General features: G+C 41.8%; 2 protein-coding genes across 2 annotated transcripts; both read right to left on the minus strand.

Annotated features, from left to right (window-relative positions):
- Positions 1-1,996: 1,996 nt before the first annotated feature.
- On the minus strand, positions 1,997-12,571 carry LOC114432699 (sarcalumenin). The gene is made up of 8 exons (XM_028400886.1): positions 12,422-12,571; positions 7,671-9,092; positions 6,188-6,289; positions 5,515-5,610; positions 4,312-4,428; positions 4,000-4,233; positions 3,530-3,879; positions 1,997-3,254 (listed from the first exon to the last, which is right to left on the minus strand). Exons 1-8 carry the CDS (start codon positions 12,477-12,479, stop codon positions 2,754-2,756), a joined length of 2,880 nt encoding a protein of 959 aa, XP_028256687.1. The 5' UTR covers positions 12,480-12,571; the 3' UTR covers positions 1,997-2,753.
- Positions 12,572-14,329: 1,758 nt separating this feature from the next.
- Positions 14,330-21,714, minus strand: LOC114433037 (transcription factor AP-4-like). The gene is made up of 7 exons (XM_028401285.1): positions 21,363-21,714; positions 19,454-19,619; positions 19,229-19,327; positions 18,015-18,185; positions 16,899-17,045; positions 16,609-16,779; positions 14,330-16,514 (listed from the first exon to the last, which is right to left on the minus strand). Exons 1-7 carry the CDS (start codon positions 21,449-21,451, stop codon positions 16,359-16,361), a joined length of 999 nt encoding a protein of 332 aa, XP_028257086.1. The 5' UTR covers positions 21,452-21,714; the 3' UTR covers positions 14,330-16,358.
- Between the last annotated feature and the right edge of the window lie 396 nt (positions 21,715-22,110).

A 22,110-nucleotide genomic window follows, 5' to 3' on the forward strand; every position in this document is an offset into this window, starting at 1 on the left:
TCCAGATGAGGTTTTAAAACTTGATTTGCAGTAGTGACTCAGTTTGCCCTTCTGTGCTTGACTTGTAAAATGTTGTGTGGATCTATATTGTGATACATTCAACATATATATAGGAAAAATATAATAGCGTTAAATTTACATATATCCAACCACAACTTTTCTTTAGGGATTTTTCTTACATGTGCAATTACGGCACTAGTGATGTGTATATAAAATATTAAATAGGTATGGGGGTTTGTTTGTTTGTATTTGTTGCCCCTCACAGTGACATAGTGCGGGGTCAGATTTGGTATTAAAGACATTGAGAAATCCCATTCTAAATGTTTAAATGCTCAGTGAGCCAAATGTGGTTTTAATTTTTTTTAAAGAGAAAAATGACATCAAAGATCCCAGGTTTTCCCTGACTAATCCTAACTTGCAGTTGTATGGCAGAATTATTGTTAAAAAACATATTTTTTCTTAATAGATATACATGCATAATAAGAGTTTAAAAGCAAAGCATTAAGGAGAGAGAGGGGAATATGGTGGACTGTTCTATGACAGTAAGAATACGGTAAGCCTTATTAAGTGTATAGATTTATAATATCCATGCTGCTGTGCATTAGTGTTACTGTTTTTTTAAGATAGTGAAGCGATGAGATTTTGAACAGCAGGCGAATAGGAAGAAGATAAACAGTGTAATAAAGCTTTATAGTGCTAATTCATTGTGTGTATTTTTAAAGGAGTAATTATGTTTAAACTTTGAATTCAATAACCCTCTGTGCATTGTTGAAGACTCTGTGTGTGTGTGTGTGTGTGTGTGTGGCATTTGGGTGGCGTGTGCGTGCTTATGTTGGAGGGCGTACCAGAGAGGCCTGTTTGAACAGTTGATAAAGCCACGCTGATAAGTCTGTGTTAACATTATCCCTAAGACCTGGGGAGTCCTGCCTGTTAACTGAGCAAACATCTGTTATTGCACAGGTGTGTTCATGCCATGTATACCATGATGCACCATGGGGAACATGCACAAGTTTGGCCCTTGCTTGTGAGCTCTCACATCAGCCTCTTAGTAATTCTTGCAAAAACAGTGTGGCTTGATTTCTGTATGTATTTATCTTCTGGCAAAAATGAGGACAGAAATATAATATATATAAAATATATATTATATATATTGGATAAAATATCCAAGTTACTTTGCAAGAAATATCAGACCATGGTAGGGTTAAAAAAATGAATGAATAAAAAGAGATAAAATATAAATATGCCTAAAGTAGCCTATTACCTACCAACACAGCAATCTTACTGAGCTGCATCTTTGTTGTGTTGATTTTTAAATCTTCTGGCATGTGGGATCCATCCCGAGAGTGTCAGAGATACCTCAAACACAATGTGCTTTTACTGTTGTTATTTTTTGTCTATAGTAATCATACAGAAATTATAACTAGATTATTAGAAGAAGTATTAGCAGGTGGCAGTTAAGAATCAACCAAACGTCATTTGAATTCATTACTCAATTGGCAGAAACACAGAAAGGTCATTTTCTGGTAAAGTATTTGGCTGTTGAAATGTTTCTTATATGTTTTCCATCTAAAGATGAATTTTCCCATCTCTGTGCGGTCATGTGCACTAAAAAATAAAACTTTTAAATGTATAAAAAGGAAGAAAAAAACTACCTTACTTCAGCTTTGTATTGTAGCCTAACACAATGAACAAAAGTGCCACCTGGTGGCTGTTTTTTGTCACTACAGGGGGCTAGAGTAGCTTTTTTTTCTGGTGTGAGCTCACGTAGCTGTTACACATTTAACTCTGTGTCAAATCTATGCAACACTCACACTGAAATCACAGCATCTGCAGTCCGAGTCTGTGCGTGGATTTTTGGACTCCCACTTCGTTGTGTTTTGGAGCTTCACAACAACCCACAACACCCCACAAAGGAAACAGGCATGCAGATTCCTTCTGTTGTTGTTTACTCGAAAGAAATCACACAAATAATTACAATTAAAAACAGACCTACAAGAATGGATTACATTTTTTTATAGAAATGCCCATGTGGTATGCGGTCATATTGAGGTAAAACTAGCAAAACAGTTCAGAGGGAGGAAAAGGCCACAGTTTCATAAATAAAAAACTACAATGCAGAGAGCACAATGTCGTATTTCAGATTCAGTGCATAAGAAATAGCTGGAGAGCATAATTCAGAGACAAATCACAGTGCAGCATAGCAACTAGGATGAAAATTAGTGCCAAAGGAACAAAAAGAGAGCACCTTTCATCTCTCCATTTTATCATACTAATATCAAACCTGGATGTAGAGGCAGTAAAAACACAGCACGGCAGACATTGTAGATGAAGAAAAGTGTGAATAAATAAAGTACAAACAGTGAAAACTATCATTCTAAGAATTCTCTTCTCACATGAGACACAACCTCTCATTTGTGTTTTTCCCAGACAGCAATGGTCTCACATGAAAAACTGACTTTTAAATTAAAGTGTGCAAAAACATTGATTTGCTTTCTTTGATAGATGTCATACAGGACAATGGGTACCAGAGAGCAGTCATATAAACCAGGTGGGTACATCAAACAAGCACAGAGACACAAGTACTCTCTGCTCTCTTGCTTGTGGGTCTTTTGTATTCTCTGTCTCTCATTCTGTCTCCCCGTAGCCAGTCCCGAAAACCACATCAGTGGGGTTTATTTCAGGAAAAACCCTCTGGCTGCTGCTGCTGCCATCTGCCTCCTCTGTTCCTCCTTCTGCCCTGTTTCTCCTCGACTTCACTGCCTCCTCCAGCGGTTCTTGGGTTTCTCCTCACACTCGGGACCCTCACATGTACCAGGGAGAGGGGGTGGTGGTGTTGGTGCGGCCTTCGCTGGAGCTGGTGTGTCTGCGCTCTTACTGACGCTGCTGAGCAGAGCAGGGAGCTCATGCGAGATGGCTTTTTCTATCTTCTCCAGCAGACAGCCGCCGGTCCAGCTGCAGTGATAGGAGAGCTGCTTGAAATTGGAGACCGGGTTCACGCCGAAGAAATCCTGATAGGCCTCCTTGTCGGGCAGGTCGAACTTGCTCACATTGGTCTTGGCCAGAATGGACTTGAAGATGTAATACTTGTCTGGGTCGCTGACAATGTCTTGGAACACCTCATATGGGTCACTAAACCAGCCCAGCTTGTCAGAGTAGGTTTGGAGGTAGCGGTCCACCAGTAGGGCGTGGATGCGCACACGGATGCCGTGTTGACGGATGAAAGCGATCTTGTTCTCGATCTGATTCTCAATCACCTGCAGAGGTGAGGATAGACAGAACAGGAGGAGATGAGGATGCTGCTGATTCTTATTAAGGCTGTTGTAAAAGCCCCACCTCCACATTATTATCCATTACGGACAGGGGGACACCCACTCCACCACCAACCTTAACTCTTAGCCATGGGTAGAGTGTCTAATGACCATGTACACGTAAAATGTAACAGCCCCATCAAGGCTATGCTCTATTTTCTGATAATGATGAGGTATAAAGGGTTAAGTAGGAACATTTCATTAAATGAAACAACTGGTACCTGGTTGAGGTCCTCCAGCAGAGAGATCTCCTCCTTCATGAAGAGCTGTCGGCTTGTGTCCACAGCATATTCCTGAGGCCAGAAGGAGCTGACGTAGACACGAGGTGGTTCTGTGACGTTGATCAGCGGTGCCATGCTCCAGAACAGGGCCCCATAGACCCTCATCAGGTCCTGCGTGGTGAGGCTGTCTGCCTTATTGAGGATGAGGCGAATCTGGGACTCGCGGCCCTTCATCTGCCTGAAGAGCATCTCCAGCTCACCTCCCACATCCAGCTTTGTGGGGTCAAACACCAGGAAGATCAGATCAGCTCGATCGATGAACCACTGGCACACCTCATTGTATGGATAACCTGAGGAAGGAGACGAGTAGCATGAAAGTCATGGCTCAAAGTGTGCTGCTGCCAAACCATTGTATTGGTATCAGTCAAAAATGGTGTCAATTATGCTATTTCTAGGCTTTGATATGATACCTCTTTCCTGCTGCTTGCGATTCTCAATGATGCCTGGCGTGTCAACAAAGGTGACCCTCTCTAGCAGCTTGTGTGGCATCTCAATGCCAACCAGTTTCTCCAGGAAGCCCTGACCGAACCTCTCCAGAGGCGAGAAGGATCTCGAGCTGTCTGCTGCCATGACGATCCCCTCTATGGTCCGAAACTTCTCACCGTGCATTATGACGGTGTACTCTGAAGTGGTGGGTTCAGCACCTGGCGAAGAAGGAAGGATTTAGTGGCACAGTTGTCACACTTAATGAAGCAACAGCCAGAGTGTTTATCTGTATGAACCTGTGTAGAGTTCCTGGGAGTTCCCATGAAGTCCCAGCAGGTAGTTGATCATGGAGGACTTGCCAACACTCCAGGGTCCCAGAAACAGAACCATAGGCTTGGAGGTGATCTCACCATCTGATGCAGAAAGAAGAGAACAAAGTGCTGGAAGTGCTTATACTTTTTTTATATATGTACTTTAGTACTTTTTTTATAATGGTGTGCTAACATCATGCAACAGTAGTGTATTGATATGCTACATAGTCTACTTCTGTTGCAGTCCTGTACTTCCATACTGAACCACAAGGTGGCCCAGAGTCACATGTGTCAGTGTGAAGTCTTCATCCTGCTCCACAGTATAAATAATACTCTCTGCCCTCCAGTGCTATGGAACAAAGTTGCAGGGGCGCCTGGCCCACACAATGTTCCCTTTAAATTTCAGCAGACAGAGTCCTTATTGTGCTTCTCTGTGTGTCTGGTTTGAATAATGTCAGGTCCTGGCTGTGTATTCAGGCTTAATTATGGCTTTATTTGTACTTCACGGTTTCTCTGCAGCTCCTCTTTATATAAACCATGTGCTGTATGTATTGCACGTTGTGGTGGCTCGATAAAGGGATGAGGGGAGTGGTGCATGCTCATGGATTCCTTAATATAATCTGCTGGCAAGAAACACAGCTATGGCTTTAAAATGACAGTTAACTGTTGGAAAAAGAAATGATTAATGGATGTATCTGCAGAATGTTGTTTTAGTTGGCTTGCTGTCAGAGCTGTGGTGTCTGACTCACATTCACAAAATAGTACACTAGATGCTGGGAAGAGAAATTGTAGTATTATACAATCCACTTAAAAAATGTTGGAGCACTGTGTGAATTGTAAATAAGAAAAAGTAGTTTGGAAATTACAGGATGAAGTAGGTACAGCAAATATGGCTGGAGACCCACGCTATCATTTCAAAGCATTTTTTTTTTCATTAAGACAATGATAATACACATTTAACACAAATAGCATGACATACAACCTATGAGACCTTGGACTGTTAATCCACTGAAATCCTGTAAGATGTATCACAGTGCTAAACATGAACCAGAACCAACTTTTTTTGACATATGTCAGCATTAAATTATCATATATTATATTAAATAAACAGGCACATTTCTTTTTTGAAATGGGGTCGTAGTATTGTAATTCATGAGTCCATTTAATCTCCGCAGGAAGCTGCGTTACCTGTGATTTCATGCTGCCTAAGCTCATTGTACTTGTAGGCTTCTTGCATTGGCTTGATGGAATTGTGGTAGATGTTCAACAGCGTCTTCATAGCGCCTAAAGAAAGAAAAGCAAAGTGAATCTGGGCTGTAATATTTATTTAATACTCTTGATGATTGCTTGATAATTGCTTCTGCTGTACGTGATGTATTGCCCTCATAAAGTTTGTTGAATGGAGCTGAGGCTCTTTGAGCACTGTGAAATGAACAGAACTAAGAACAAAGTTTCACATTTACACTGATTAATCACCTTCCTCAATACTTGTCCACACACACACACACATGCACACACACACACACGCATTCACAAAGCCCAGACATCATGAAACAATTTTCAGAATACGTTCCCCCAAAATAGTTTCAAACCTCCTTTCATTTGCATGAAAACACATCTGCTTTTCTTTTAGTCGCTGTAAACATTCTGCTGCATTTTTTTATTATTTCATTACAAGACGTCAGGCGTTTCCGCAGCAAAAAACTGAAAGACTTTTTAAACGGTGGTTTCAAATGTGAAGATTCAATTTTTATCAAGGGGATGTACATTTCTGTTGTGTTTCTCTGCAGGGTTTGAGAGCTTATGTGTTGAAGATCCACCACCCACCGAGTAATTTTTTTCTGGAATATTTGTTCCTTACTTGAGAACTCTTCGGAGAGTTCAGCAGATGCCAGTCGCAGCGTGTCCTCAATGTGGGAGCGATCCCTCAGGGTCGGGCCTGAAGCCTCACCTTCTGTGTGTTCTAATTGGAGGAACAGACTGTTAAGTTCATGCAGGTAGAAAAAAAAAGCCTTGAACAATACTTTGCATATTTGTATGGCACATTCTGACACTTGATAATGATGTTTTATCTGTGAAATAAATCAACTCTGTGGTTACACAATCGGTGCACTCCTCCAGGTGAGCAGCTTCCTGAGCTGTGAGTGACAACGCCATCTGTGCTGAGTACAGGTCCGACTGTTATATCACGCCGTTGTCCATCTAACTGTCTATTCCCTTCCACTGCTATTTCAGTCTGTTTATTTTTGTACCAGGGGTTGTTGCTAATTCCTCTTTAGCTACACACAGTGTCATATTCTGGGGGTCAGAGAAAGAGAGTGAGAGTGTAAGACAAATGAGACATATAGAGTCTATGTCTAAGTGTTGTTGCTGTGTATATGATTGCTTACTAATGAAAAAAACTGATTTGGCTCGTGGGTATCATCCTCTTGTTTTATTGATATTTGGCTGGAAATCCTCACAAATAATTTAAAAAAGAAATCATCTCAGTGTTCCAGCAGAAGTCTTTGTTTTTTTTTGATAATTTACAGAACTAGTTAGACATTTTGAAAACTATGCATATTTGATTTACTGCCAAAAGCTGACTGACACTGTCTGTGTGCTAAATCTGTGAATAATCATAAGATGCTACAGGCAGGAGTTGGTTGGCCTAGCTTGGCACAAACACTGGAAACACAGGACTCAGCTAGCCTTTATTTTTATCTTTTATCTGCCTGCTGTTCCCCTGAAGCTCCATCATTACCAGATTAAATATCTATTATGAAATTGTATTAAAGTATAAAATAAATGGCACTAAACTACGTATGACCAGTACTTTTTTTGGCAGTTTGATAAGGCACCAAAATGTCTTATAGGTTTAGCAAAAGAACACTGTATAGGTCCTGGTTGCTATGGTAACATGCTCCCCAAATATGATTTGTATGTGACAAGTTGAGGGTGAAACCACGCTGCTATGGTTTGGGTTAAAAAGGGGGAAGGAATAAAGATACTTTTAACAATTCCATTGAAAAGGGATCGCATGTCGCACCAAACACTGGTGTAATGAATGATGAAGTCCTCATGTGGGAGTGAGAGATGGGAAACTCTTTTAAGACTTTCATAAAAGGTGTCAACACCCAGTGACCAGTTAATGGCATGCTTCCTTAATTACAGAAGCACCAACTGGATGGGGACAGATTTACTGTAACAGGACCCCCCCCCCCCCCAGTGTGCTTGTAGCTGAGAGAGAAGACGTGAATACACACAGACCACCTGCTTTATCTCTAAAATGACAAAACATAAAAACCATGTAACTTAAAGTTTGATACAAATTTAACATACAGTGACATTGTTTTTGTTTTTACCTTCAGATGGTGCAGGTGCCTCCTTATCCACAGAAGCTGGCTCTACTTCAGTTTCTATGACAACATCCTCCACAGCTATGTCCTCAACAGGTTCTGGCTCCACCTGAGGAACAACTTCTGGTTCTGGTTCAGAAATTTCTAATGTTTCTGGTTCAGAAACTACTTCAGTCTCTGGTTCTGCAGTCACCTCTGGTTCTGGTTCTGAAACTACTTCAGTCTCTGGTTCTGCAGTCACCTCTGGTTCTGGTTCTGAAACTACTTCAGTCTCTGGTTCTGCATTCACCTCTGGTTCTGGTTCTGAGACCACTTCCACCTCTGCTTCTGCAGTCACTTCTGGTTCTGGTTCTGAAACTACTTCAGTCTCTGGTTCTGCAATCACCTCTGGTTCTGGTTCTGAAACCACTTCAGTCTCTGCTTCTGCAGTCACTTCTGGTTCTGGTTCTGAATCCACTGCAGTCTCTGGTTCTGCAGTCACCTCTGGTTCTGGTTCTGTTTCTGAAACCATTTCATTCTCTGGTTCTGCAGTTACTTCTGGTTCTGGTTCTGAAACCACTGCCATCTCTGGTTCTGCAGTTACCTCTGGTTCTGGTTCTGCAGTCTCCTCTTGTTCTGGTTCTGGTTCAGAAACCACTTCAGTCTCAGACTCTGTGGGTACTTCTGGCTCTGAGGTCACCTCTGGGTCTGTCTCTGAAACTGCTTCATTCTCATGCTCTGCGGTCACTTCTGGTTCTTGTTCAGGCTCTGAAATCATCTCTGGCAGAACATCTGGTTCTGGTTCTTCTGCCTGTTCTGGCTCCGTCTCCTCTGGTTTGGCATTGATTTCAGGAAGTCGTTCTGGTTCTGGTTCAGACACTTCAGGCTCCTCCTCGGCGGCGTCATCCTGTAGGACAGTTTCCACAGTTACCTGCTCCTCAGTGGCTGACTCAGCTTCTTCATCTTCTGATTTCTCCTCTTCTGCATCAGCCTCCTCAATCACTTCCTCATTTACAGCTTCCTCCGTGTTATCCTCCTCTTCCTCAGCCTCACCTAATGTCACCACAGTCTCTTCAGCTACTTCCTCCTCCTCCATACTTGTATCTTCCTCAGCCTCAGCCTCTTCTGCAGAAGTCACCTCTTCTTCCTCCTCCTCCTGCTCTTCTTCTTCACTTGCCACATCCTCAGCAGAAGAATCATCCTCAGATGGAGATAAACCCACCTCCTCCACCTCCTCTTCAACATGCTCTGAGGGAGAGGAGGGCTCTTCTTCAGTGTCTAAAGCTGATAGGGGTTTGCAGGGCTGGCACCTGGCCCTCTCTGGGGCCGGGGTGTCGTTGGAGGAGCTCTGGCTGGGCTCTGTTGTGTCACATCCACAAGGGAAGAGGTCTCCCTCAGGCTGCTGAACCTGCAGATGCACCAGAGGCTCTTCATCTTGGACGGAGGTCTCTGCAAGGAGATGATAGAAGAATGTGTCATTGTCAAGGAATTTTGGGCACAAAACCTGTTGGTATTTGCACTAACAGAGGTATGAATATAACTCTGCTGCCTACATCTTCAACTTTGGGTTATGACCAAAACAACAAGATTATGTATACAAGCGACTGAAAGGAAAGGATGCCTTTTAGGCTCTTTGTGCTCCAGCTGCTCTGCATGTGAAGAGCTAGGCAGAGGGTCTCTGCTTCTTCTATTGATACCATAACCCTCAGCAATTTATAGAACGAATGGATGGACTTTATACTGTTAGTTATCTCACACGGTGCATATTAATACTCATTTTGGCTACTGGGAGTGACAGAAAAATGAAATAAATGCTATAAAATACACAAATTTACTTGAATTCAGCTGGACATCTGTAGACAAGTCACCTTTGTTCGTAACTTCAGCACTTGACCAGAGTGTATCACATGTTCTGCACCTCCCAGATTTCAGACTCAGATTTCAGCTCCTTGAATGGTGATACTAAGGAATGGACTATTTTGGGCCGACAAACAGTGGACAGATACAGCAGACAGTTGAGTGACAGCTGAGTGGACAACTTTAAATAAAGGAATGTGTACATGTCATGGTATAGCTTTTTTTTTACTTGGTAAAGTTTTACAGCAGTTATTCTCTTGTCTCAGTGCATGGAAACACATCTGCAAGATGAGGACGCTTCTCTATGTGTTCATTTCAAACATAAAATGACAGAGGTCATAAAACTCCTAGTAAGTACTACAAGTTTGTAAGAAAAATGTAGATTTAGGCTCTCTGGTTCCAAACGTCTGAATCAGCAACTCTGATGAGTTCAGTAAAGTAAATCCAGGTGATGTTCAGTCACATGATCGGGCTATAGTATCATCACACAGATGCCAGATCAGCTGCTTTCTGACACAGGACAGATCTGTATGCTGAGCTTGGATGGAGGAATTAATGCTTGTCATGCCTGCCTAAATGATGTTACAGGACTCTGTGTACCGGACTGTCCCTGACTGTGACGTTTTCTAGCCCCTCTTTTAGAGCCCTGAATCACATGTCAAACAATTTTGTTCTCATGATGTCGCTTGTCACCTCTAGTATCTGGAGGCTTTGTTAGCTTAGCACCTCCCGTCAGTGTGGGTGACTGCAGTAGTTTAGAATCCCAAAGCTTCCTGCCTGTGCTACAAAGATGTTTTTGTTTGAGTGATTAAAGAAATAAAAATCCAGCACATATTTTAACTTGATAAACAGAGACAGTGATTGGATTTGTAAGATTCATATCCTCTTGAGTGCTCCTGCCTCTGACATTCAGCGTGACCCGGGGGAGCTCAGAAAAACATGTCTTGGCCAGGTTTAAATGTACCCTAGGTGTTAATAATTGAGTGAGAATCGAATCGAGAGGGAGATTAGTGAGGGGTAACCCGATGAAGGGGGCGCTTGGAACGTTTGGACACTGTCCAGAAACAAGGTGCTGCTGCATCGTGTGCATTGTAACATGAACAGCAGCAGCAGCAGCAGCCAGGAAATGAGTTGGTGCGATTATATGACAACATCAGTCCTTAATGACCCGTCACCAGATTGTTTTGTTGACAGATGTCATCAAATCTGCCTTGACGTCACAACTGACACGCGAGTGCTGTGTTTCTATGACAACAGGTCTTCGCATGCATGTCTTCTTCCATCACACACGCTGACTACAGGCTTCAAGATATCTATACAGACAAAGAAAGGATCATTTTTAAGATGATGTGCCAGCAAGAGGACAAATATGAGGGACTTATTCTCTAAAGATTTCAAATGAAACTTAAAAACTCAGTTGTTCTTATGATAATAGCAACATCATGGCTGCAGGGAGGTTAATGTGAAGCCTGGGCAATGTTGTTGGGATAGAGTGGGACAGGTGCCGTGCTGCTGTATAGTACATGTTTGAGACTGAAATAGTCCCACAATGAGTCAGAGGGTGAAAAGAAGGAGGGATAAAATCCACTCCTATTTTCAGGAAGCGTGACGCTCCTCTCCTCCCAGTGATTGTCGTGAGGTTGGGGGCCTGCGACTCTGCGGCACTGTTGCACACAGTCCCTGCAACAGCCTGAGCTCAGTGTGACTCAGAATCCCATCAAAGAGTGAGGAAGACATATGCATCAACACCAAGACTAATGGCACAAATCCTGCTGTGTAACCTGAGAATTTCTATTTAGATAACACCACTGCTTCCAAAAAAACACACAAATCAGCTCAAACGTATGTGGATCAAAATATCAGGATGAGATCATATCATATTAAATCCATTTGTCACAAAGTAGGTGGTTCCCATTTAGCTCGACTTTCACTGGATTATGAACCAGCACAACTGTTAGGCTACTGCTGCTCCTCATGCCTCTTTTAGACAGAGCATCCCCTGAACATGGACTGGAATGTCAGATTAGCAGCTCTAGCAGCAGAGCGGCATCAATGAAGCTTTATTGAGACATCAAATGCACCAGTGTAGTCTATTTGTACTCATGCATAACCTAAGTGAGTCGTTGCATGTATGGATATAATATGTACATGATGGCTGTACATTCCTGAGAACCTTAAAGAGCCGTGTATCAGTCTGTGGTGTGTCACAGTATTTGGTGACGACTTTGTCTGACTGATGCCCGACACCTGACTACAGTAGCTTGTAAGGGCCAAAAAGAATCACCAGTGCAAGGACAGACAAGGGTATACCCTGCCCCAACTTTCATGCAGAATGACAAGGCAACAACTAAAGCAAAACACACATCTGATTTGATCACTTTAATAAATATCGAGTGACTATAGAAAAGCCACAATCTGCACTTGGCTTTGGTGCTGCAGCCAAACCGAAAGAGCCCAAGTGGGAAAACAAATAATTTCAGCTTTTTTTTGGCTGCGGTGGAGACTCTTTGTAGCGAGTCCAAGTCACTCAGTCAGTGCTGTCACTGTGTGTCTCTCCAGGGCACAGAGAATAAGCAGCATCCAGGACAGTTTCCATCAGCTGCTGTCACACCTCAGCCCTGACATTTCCACTTGTATAACCAACCAGTCAGTACACTGAACTTTTCCTGCCCAATCCGCTGTGAGCACACACATGTACTGCATGTCAAAAAACTATAGCCAATAAGCCGCACACACAAAACGCAACTCTCACCTTGACCTCAATTTCTCAGCTCACATTTAGTCATCAAAAACTTTCATTCATACAAACTCACATATGGTCACCTCTCAGTAAGACATCAAAATTGTGGTATGTTCAAAGACACACATGCGGCTGCAGTGGATCAACATTTTCCCCCCATTCACACACCCCAAAACTATACCTGCAGCAGACAGCGCCAGAAGAGACAGCAAGCAGCACACAGACACCAGAGACTTCATTTTGGCTGCCAGGGGCCTTCCGCTCACATCCCCCAGCTATATATACTGCTCTGAGTGAAGGTCAGAGGGCATGCCAGCAGAGGTGGGGCGCACCAGCAGCACCAGCTGCTCCCATATCAGCCACTGTGTGTCAGGTCAGGAGGTTCTGCCTGGTCCAATGAGGATTGCTAAGAGGGAAGCAGGAAGAAGATGGCTGAGCATGTTGTGGTTTTGTTAAAAATCGTAATCAGAAGTTCGACTCAAATGTTTTTAACCATTTATTTCTCTATTCTATTCTAAATATGAGGTGATCCTTACTTTTCCTCCATTGTCACAGGTTTGTGTTTTTATAAAACATTTCTAATAATCTGGTTTGCTATAAAATATGATACACAGATTTATGCATATGTAATTTATAACACAGCAAAATAAGTATTTTCCATAATTACATTAACATTAAACATAAAAAAGCAGCAGGTAAAAATCCCAAATTTCCATATAAATTTATATAAAGTATAAGATGCTGGGTCACTGAGCACCATAATATAAATTTGTTATCACAGTACCCACTCATACTTTTTGACTTTCTCTGCAACTGTTGCACATAATTCCCGTTAGAGGGATTAAAATCAGGTCTGCGTGCCACCTGTTTCTCAGCCATGTGAACCCCAGGCTACACAGCAGTTCCCCTCTCCCTGCTGCTGCCAGATGAGTCATCTCTTACCGTCTCCCCCTGGTGGACAGAAAAGGTCACAATGAACACAGTAAGTGTAATAAAAAAGTACAAATTTTATTTTTTTTTTCCATCTTTACAAAGGCCTGTTTACCCAAGGTTTTTTTTTATAAACAAAATATAACAGCTTCTCAATGACCTGGACTCATGAAAAAGACAAGAACAAAAAAAAACTAAAAATCACACAAAAAATATAAAAAAGGCTTGTCACTGAAAAAAATGGAAAGCAGGTCAAGAAAGACAAACAAACAAAAAATAGAAGGGCAGAACACTATAGGCAGATGTTGATTTGCGCCACAGCAAAGAGCTTATGAAAATTAACTGGCAAAAAAAAACTTCCTCGTAATTGATTCAGGCAGTACAGAACAGCAAGTGCTTCATATCACATATCTCAAATTCCACCAAAAGACAGCAGTGCTGCAACACAATGTACAGGAACATTAGGAGGTTATGTGTTATCCTCTGACCAACAACAAACCACAACTTAAACTCATGGCTGTGGTTTAACATTTGTCAGTGCAAACACTTAACCCTCTAACAAAGCGTCACAAACAAAACATGAAACCCCCCCCCCCCCCCCCCCAAATGTTTGGCATGAAAACACTAATCGAACAGATTAAATTGAGCGAAAAGGGTCCACACAAGACAGTGTCACTGAATGTATCAGTCACATGTTCATGAAAAAAAAACAAACAAAACAGAATCATAATGTCATAACAAAAGCCTGCTTCAGACAAGAGCAAACAGCAATTAGTAATATGCATTCAGTTGGCAACAGAACATACAAGAGATCAAAAGACATACGAATCCAAATAAAAGGAATGTTTACAGCATCAAGTCAGCGTATCGAATCGAGTATGACAGGAGGAGAGGCTCGTAGCAGGCGTTTCCAGTCAAGTTCCCGAGAAATATAAGCAACATAACATGAGGTGGACAGACAGATGGAGGGAAAGCTGCAGTTCAGTGCTTTTTCATTTTTAGCTTTAGTTTCAAACACTGATCTCACACTGTGTATACTGTGCTGCACTGAAAACAGATCCATTACTGTACATGCTTCGCTTTCCAACTAAAGCTGCCTTGAGTTCTCTTCCAAAATGATTCTTAAAGACCCTGCTGGTTATTTTGTCTTTTTTTTAGTTTTTTTTTGTTTTAAATACGTGAGCAAACATTACAACAACTCTATATTCTCTAACGAGCGTGTGATTCTGAAAAATTCAGGCACACGCAAGGAAACATGATTTCACTGTAAAAGAGTTTTGGCCTCAGCTCACTGCTCATCAGCAGAGCACCAGGTTGACAAAGAGCACCTTGCAAGTAGAGACTACATTCTTTTGATACGAGCATGTCAAGTTTCATTCATACACTGTAGGTGTAACGCACACACCAAATCGACGGTGCATAGAGAACTTTGCCTCACGTGTTAAATGACACCAACAAATGTACAGAAGATGGAATTGCATAAATACCAAAAACGTTAGTGCATAGTCACTGAAATCAACAAACCGAGACCAGGACCAAGACCCATAAGTCTTTTAGAGAAACACCGGAAGCCTTCATGCTATGTGTTAGCATAGGAATCATACAAATCTGTTCTAACTGCCAACCCCCACAAATGTATATGTGTGTGTTTTTATGCCTATGTATTCGGCTATTTTTTTAAGTTAAGGGTACAACAACTACTGTCACCAGTAGGTTTGACTCTGACGAACCTCCCATTTGTTAATGTCGACATAACAAAATGTTCACTTTCAGCATTCAGTAACCCTGACACAAAAGTAAAACGTTGACCAAATGAAAAAAAGAAAAAAAACGACCAATACATATTGTTCAACAGCTTATTTTTAAGGGCTTATATTTAGAATGTACTCACACTAAACATGGCTGCCATGAATAGGAGTCCCAATTTTATCCACTGCCTCTGGCAGGCATTCAACAATCTGGTTATGAGTAACTGTCTGATGAGAAGTGCTCTCAAATAGCACATTCAAGGTTTATTTACCTCACGACTTAACTGGAGTCTGACGTGTGATGACATCAATATCATGACAGTGCCTGGTTCCACAAAACTCCAACAATAACCAAAAATGTAGTGAGTTGGTGTTGAGGTGGGGCGATGCATAGACAGACCATCTAGTGGCCAGCCACGCAAATGACCTAAAAATGTATAATATGGAGACTGAGTTGCTTTTGGAGAAAGGTTCAACTGGCCTTTGAGGATATACACATTTTGGCACTTTAATTTAATTATGCAATGCAGAGATTGTCACTAAATTATGCTGCATTCATAAAATCTTTATGGAGGCAGCTTACTACAATCGGGCGTGAAGAAGAGCCATTAAAAGGGCTTTGTTAAATAATTGAGATCATAGTGTTGGGAGTTCCATAATCTAGTGTGGTGCCCAGCAATCGCACCAAACAATCTGATCTTGGGCATCAAACCAAATGGGGGCACAGAACAGATCGCCTAGTGTGAGTACACCCTTGGATATCAAAACATCTTTTCAAGTAAATCAGACAAAATTCATTAAACACGAATCTCCAAATCTAAATTTGCAATTGAGTGATTTTTCTTTCCCCAATTGTAAAATGTATAAATGCCTTACTTGTCAGTTTAAATTTAGTTTAAATGCCACTGTCACTAACGTTACATAGGAACCAGGAAATGACGACAAAAATATAATTAGGGCAAAAACTGCAGCTCCACATCTCTAATCAGAATCAAGAGCCGTTATCTGATTTCTGTTGTTACATTCAACTCTCCATTATACTGACTTTCATCAATTTGAAAGCTTAGATAATACTGACGGTGCGCCAGTGATGATGGTGTGACTTTAGCAGAGATACACACGGTTAAGGCCGGAGCAACGCTGATAGCTTCTTAAAAGAGACGACCCAAATGTTTTCAAGTAGCCACCGACCGGCTCTGACATTGAAAAACAGCCTCTAGATATCTGACAGGGCCTCCTCAGCACACTGACCATCCTATGTTTTCAATAATCAGAGATTTTACAGTACAAGACTGATACAGAGCTTAACCACTGGATTTAGGAGTTTGGATAATGCCAAAGAAAGATTTTTTTTTTTAAAAGTAGTCAAGCTCCTGGAGGGAATCTTACAGTGAAAAGGTATTTTAAGTGTTTGTGTGTCTATGGGAGTTTATGGGTGCATCAGTTCATTGAGCAGTCCTCTCCCTCTGTGTCTGTGTCTGTGTCCGAGCAGGCCGTGTCCATAGTGATGTGGGCGGGGCTAACGATGACCGCTCGTCTCTGCTCGTCCTCAGCGCTGGCTCGTCTCTCCTGAGTGCGTTCAATATGCTGAATAGCCTGTGAGGACAAGGTAAAAACAATTAATAAACAAACACTTTTCATAATTGATAATATTGGAGGATTCTCTATCTAAAGTGCAATAAGCTCAAACCTGCACAATGGTGTCCAGGTTCTGTCTGGAGGTGGACACTGTGCTGGTGTGGGCAGATGGGCTCATGGTCACCACGGTGACGTGATGGTGGGGGTGCTGGTTTAGTGTTGGAGCTGGAACGATGACCGTGGGGTGGTGGGTAGGTGCAGGGGGAGTGGGAGGAGCCAGCACCTGCAGGACAGACAAAAGTTTTATTAAAACACAAACAAAACAATGCATTTATCATTATGTACAACACGTGTGTGTATTAACATTTCATCCTGCAAAGATGGCTTCAAAGTGTTTCTGACCTGAGGACTGTGCGTTTGTCGGTCAGCAGCATGGATCTGCTGTAGCCTGAGCAGTGTCTGGCTCTGGAGGAGTGCCTGCTCCTCCTCCACCTGCTGCGTGATCACCTTCAGGCGCTCTGGGTGCAGCTGGGTGTCCAGAGAGCGCACCTACAAACACAAACACACACTCTTACATTTATTATGTGAGGCAAAAACATTAGCCACAGCAACTCAAAACGATTTCTGGACATCAAGTCAACCACAGTTGATTTTGTGCAAACTTTAATAAAGGCACACTGAAAAAGTGGCATTGGAGAGGATATATCACCACTTTTATCTCAGCTTCAAATTCAGTGATTCAGTGTTGTTTTCCTTCTGTTATGGAGCAGCTGGTGTGTTTTTTTTAAACAAGCACTTCTAACTTGCTGGCAGGTTTAGGGATTAAGGGGATTAAAAGACATTGAAAAGACACACTGAAACTGCTAAACTCATTTTAGATTCTTGGAAAATTACCTATTCCTGCACCCCCCAGACATTTACGCTCCACTTATATACTTGTTTAAGTTTCTGTTTGTCTTCACCACCTGTTCACTCTTCTTTGTCTCAACCCGCCGTTCAGGTAGATCCAGGATGTGAACCTAACAGGATCCGTTAAGCTCACATGGTGGTAAAACGGAAAATCTGGTCTGGATATGTTGCCATTTAAAAGCCTGAAGATACAGACTGATCTTTTGAATCTTAGTGCACATTTCCTAAACAGATTAGCACCCTGTTCGCTGCTTTTTCTTTTGAATTTTTTCTTTTATTTCAGATACCTTAATAATCCAAGAGGGAAATCGCTTAAGGCTGCTATGAAGCAGTGTCATACCAGCAATGACCAGCAAGGAGCACCACACCAGTGAGTGCACTGGAGGCAGTGCGGGTAAAGTGCCTTGCCCAAGGACACACAACAATGACTAGGAAGGAGTTGGGATCAACCACCAACCTTCCGGTTATTGGACAACCCTGCTCTATCACTGAGCCACTGCTGCCACCTAATCAAATGCGCAATGCTACTTATACAGATGAAATTTTTAAACAATGCGTAAACTTGTATCCCTTATTGAACTAAATGTATTTACAATCAGAGGATCTAACCTGCTCCTCTAGCTGCATGCGAGCTGAGCGCTCTTTGTCCAGTTGCTGTCGCAGTTCTAACATCTCCCTCCTCAGTTCTTCCACCTTCTCCTCCTCCAATGCGTCTGGAGATCCAATCCCTTCATCTTTCTCCTCTGCTCGCCTCCTTTTAGGTGATGAGCCGCTGAACTCCTGTAGTAACATGGAAACCATAGTAAGTCACAGGATAAACAGAGGATAACCACACAAAGTCAACTAAACCTCATTAATATACTGTTGGTGGAGTTTTTTTCTCTCTATGTGATAAACTGAACACGTGGGCCACTTTGGCTAGAATATGGAATGTCAGGGGAATCAGCAGCATGATAAACAAAGGAGACTCATAAGCCAGGCTTTCATATGCCGTGACAGAATGCAGATGCTGTGTAGTACTTGCCAAAACCTTCAGGCTGTCCAAATGTTAAATTAAAGTTTGGCAGGTTTGACAAACTCTCTCTCTCTCTCTCTCAACAAAAAGAGGCTCCAACACAGCTGATTTGAATGGGCTCTATTTTCCATGCCTTAATATAAGGTTAAACAATTTGAATTTTCATCAGGACACAAGTTTTTGCTTCTCACAGTTAAATGATCACCCAATCATCATCATATCAAGATGCAAGGCAAGGCAAAATGAAAATCAAATCTTTGTTAAACCATTTACAAAGTGTGTGGGATCTTTCTCATTATAGAATGATGGACTTCACATTGGAAACTCATTCATCCAAGTCATATTAGAGCCAAGAGTTTAAATCAAGTCAGCAGGTCTCAGATTTTTCTGAAGATAATTTGCCACTCACACAACCTATGCTTATATTGAGGTACTCTCACTTGCCAATATCAATTAATCAAGGGGATTTGATTAGCAGCATCTTGCAGCAGTAATAGGGGTGTACTTTCTCCATTTTGGCATCTTTTTTGTTAAAAATATAGTGACATGGTGTAACATGTCAAGCGTTGTTCTTCTGGCTGTATTTACCCAATTTTATGACTTTGTGTGATTTTACATCCTAATATATAAAACCACAGGATTTAACTTCATCTTTTTACTATGACTGTATACAGCCAACAGCTACAGAAATAGAGACTTGTACATAAATGCACCTTCTACAGGTATATTTCATTAAAAACTATCTGACCAACAATAAAAAAATAATATCCTGAAGCATACATACAGGGGCCCATCAGATGGTTGTTACCTGGATGAAGCGTTTAAGCTGGTTATTCTGTGCCAGAAGCTGCGTCTTCTCCTGCTCTAAGGCGAAGATGTAGTCTGCTGTCTGCTGCAAGATGGCCGCCTGCCAAACAAACAGAGAATTCAGAAAAATGATTTTAGAGTCCAACAAACTGTGTGTCATATACATCAGTCAAGGGTTTCCAGAAAAAAATCTGTTTCACAGTTTCATGTGTTTCAGTGTTTGCACCTTGCTGAGTTTCTCTCCATCTGTGTGAGGCAGGAGTGTTTTAAGAGACTGGAATCCTGCGTTGATGCTCTGCATACGCCGGCGTTCGTTGCTGTTGGCAATTTCACGGCGGATTCGCCTCTCCTGGTCCTGGGCCGTCTCTGGGCTGAGAGGGATGTTGGCCAGACTGAAGAGTCAAAGAAGGGAGATGATCGTCAGCCTGTGCACTAAGTCAGTGTATCCAGGTTAAACCTCCTCTCTGACACATATTCTGCTTTTTTTGTTTAAATGATTGGTATTTTTATATGAAATGTAGGGGCAGCTAACATTGCACAAAGTGCATGAAGAAAGAGATGAGAATGACCCTTTAAGCCTTTGACCTGGAACTTTACTTGCTGTTAGTTGTGACCTCTTTACATTCCTGTCTGGCTGTATGGAGGTCTTTGAGTTCGGCTGAACTCAGTGCTCCTTCATACACCTCTTACCCCACGTCACAGTAGCAAAACATTGTATTTACTCAGGGGGAGAGATCTGTGAACCATAAGGAAGAGGACTACAACAAAACTTGAAGAACCAGATCAGTAAGATTTAGTATGAGGAAAGTGTCAAACAAAACCAAAAGCACATGGCTCCAGACAGGTTCTTCTATTGTTCAGACTCAAGAGTCCATTTAAACCAGTAAACTACATGTATATTTATGTTTTTGGTTCATTTATAGCTGTGTGTTTAATATAGGGATACATGTAATGCTCATTCATGCTCACCAAAGTTTCCATTAGATAATAAAAGATTTTTTTAGTTTTGTAAATATTAAAGCTAACAATAAAATTGTATTATTGTAATTAAATGATAATGACTCCTCTACTGAAAATATAGGATTTTCACTTTGAAAGAAAGTGTGCAAAAACAAAAAAAAACACAAATTACACAAAAATGTGGAAGATCTGCAGACAAAAACAAGAACATGTATCCTCTGCAGGCCCAGTGTTAGCTCAGAGCTGAAACCAGCTGTTGTCAGCTGTTTACTGCGGACCTCCAACATGGCCGCCGGGGGGCGCGTCTGCCAGTCTGAACGGTAGCAACAGTGAAATGTGACTCCTCGAGCAGGAGGCCCCCCTGGCATGGAGAACAATGCTTTTTACCTATAGCACTGAGCTAGGACTTTATTATTCACTCGTTACTGGCAGATACACACTTTCGTCCGCGAAAACAAAACACAGACAGTGTGTTTACACTAAAATAGCGAGTACAAACGAGTTAAAAGAAACCATTTAATGCTCGACACGGCTACAAAACGAGTGCGCAGTGATAGCTAACCAGTTAGCTATGCTAGGCTAATTTTAGCACACGACGCAACGATGGCTGCTGCGCGGAGGAGTATTTAAAAACACATATAGTGCAGCCGAACCACAGTTTCAGACACCCCTATTTCATAAATATACATATAAAATCCCCACGCATATAATTCTATAAAAACAGAGAGTGTATATGGAAACTATGCCATTGCAAACATGTGATTTGGTGTGTAGCAGCGAGGCGGCGGGGAACACGTTAACTACCACGTGGTTGGTGTTCATCTGGACGCGAATGTATCGATTTCACCTCGCTAATTTACATATTTTTCAAACAAATAGCTTCAAACACATCTTCAGCGGTTACAACAGATCATTCTCGGGACACATGTAATAACTAAGGGCGAATAAGGTCGTATTTTACCACTGCCTGCGGCAGCAGCGACTGGCACGACAATCAGCTAATTTCTACAACCCATGCTCCCCTTGCCAGGATAGGGCAACGAAGCTAACAGCTAACATGCTACATGGAGCCAGACTGCATCACACACACAAGCACACGTTACAGCCACATGAAAGATTATTTACGCAAGCAGTTTTTCCTTTAACGACACAAGCAGCTAACTTATATCACGCACCTGCAGAGACCTCCAATAACATCCTTCTCCGTTTTCTTGAACTGCTGTAAGGACGGTATCTTCTCTGTCGGCATCATGAAATATTCCATGCTTTCTCAGCCACCTTCTGTAGTCCGTGTTTTCTGTTTTCGTTTCTCCCTCCTCTGCTGTAATTAGTATAAAATACCGATGCCGCAGAGTTCAGGCTCCACTTCGTACTGACGGACAGTAAGAAAATACCCAAAAATCGGCGAATCTATAGAAGAGCGTTCGAAACATAAAAAGTAAATTCAAGCTGTGTTGCTTTCCACAGCTGATGGGGTTCCCTCCAGTGTGTGTGTGGCTTCTTGCCTCCGCCTACTACGAGCGTGTGTGTGTGTGTGTGTGCAGCTGATCTGTGTGAGGCGGGAAACAGCTGGTTGGAATCAGTGCTCGTTTTCCGGAAAGCAGAACAAACAAACCAGCAGCAGAAAAAAAAGTGTGACTGCAGTGTTTCAAATCTGCTGCACTAAACAACCACTGACTGTACAGTTACATATTATATTACAGCTGTTACAGCAAGACAAAGAAAACAGGAAGAAACATAAACAGGAAGTGATTAGAAGAGAGGATAAAAAAGTCTGTTATATTTAAATGTGCATCATGATTTTCAATTGTTAATTCATCCTCGAATTATTGTTTTATTTAAATGACAATTCCATTATACATGTAAAAATAGGTAAATTAAATTAAAAAATAAATATAAAAATATTTATTATATATAAATAAT

The sequence above is a fragment of the Parambassis ranga genome, chromosome 1 (genome assembly GCF_900634625.1).
Source record: "Parambassis ranga chromosome 1, fParRan2.1, whole genome shotgun sequence".
Lineage (NCBI taxonomy): Eukaryota > Metazoa > Chordata > Actinopteri > Ambassidae > Parambassis > Parambassis ranga.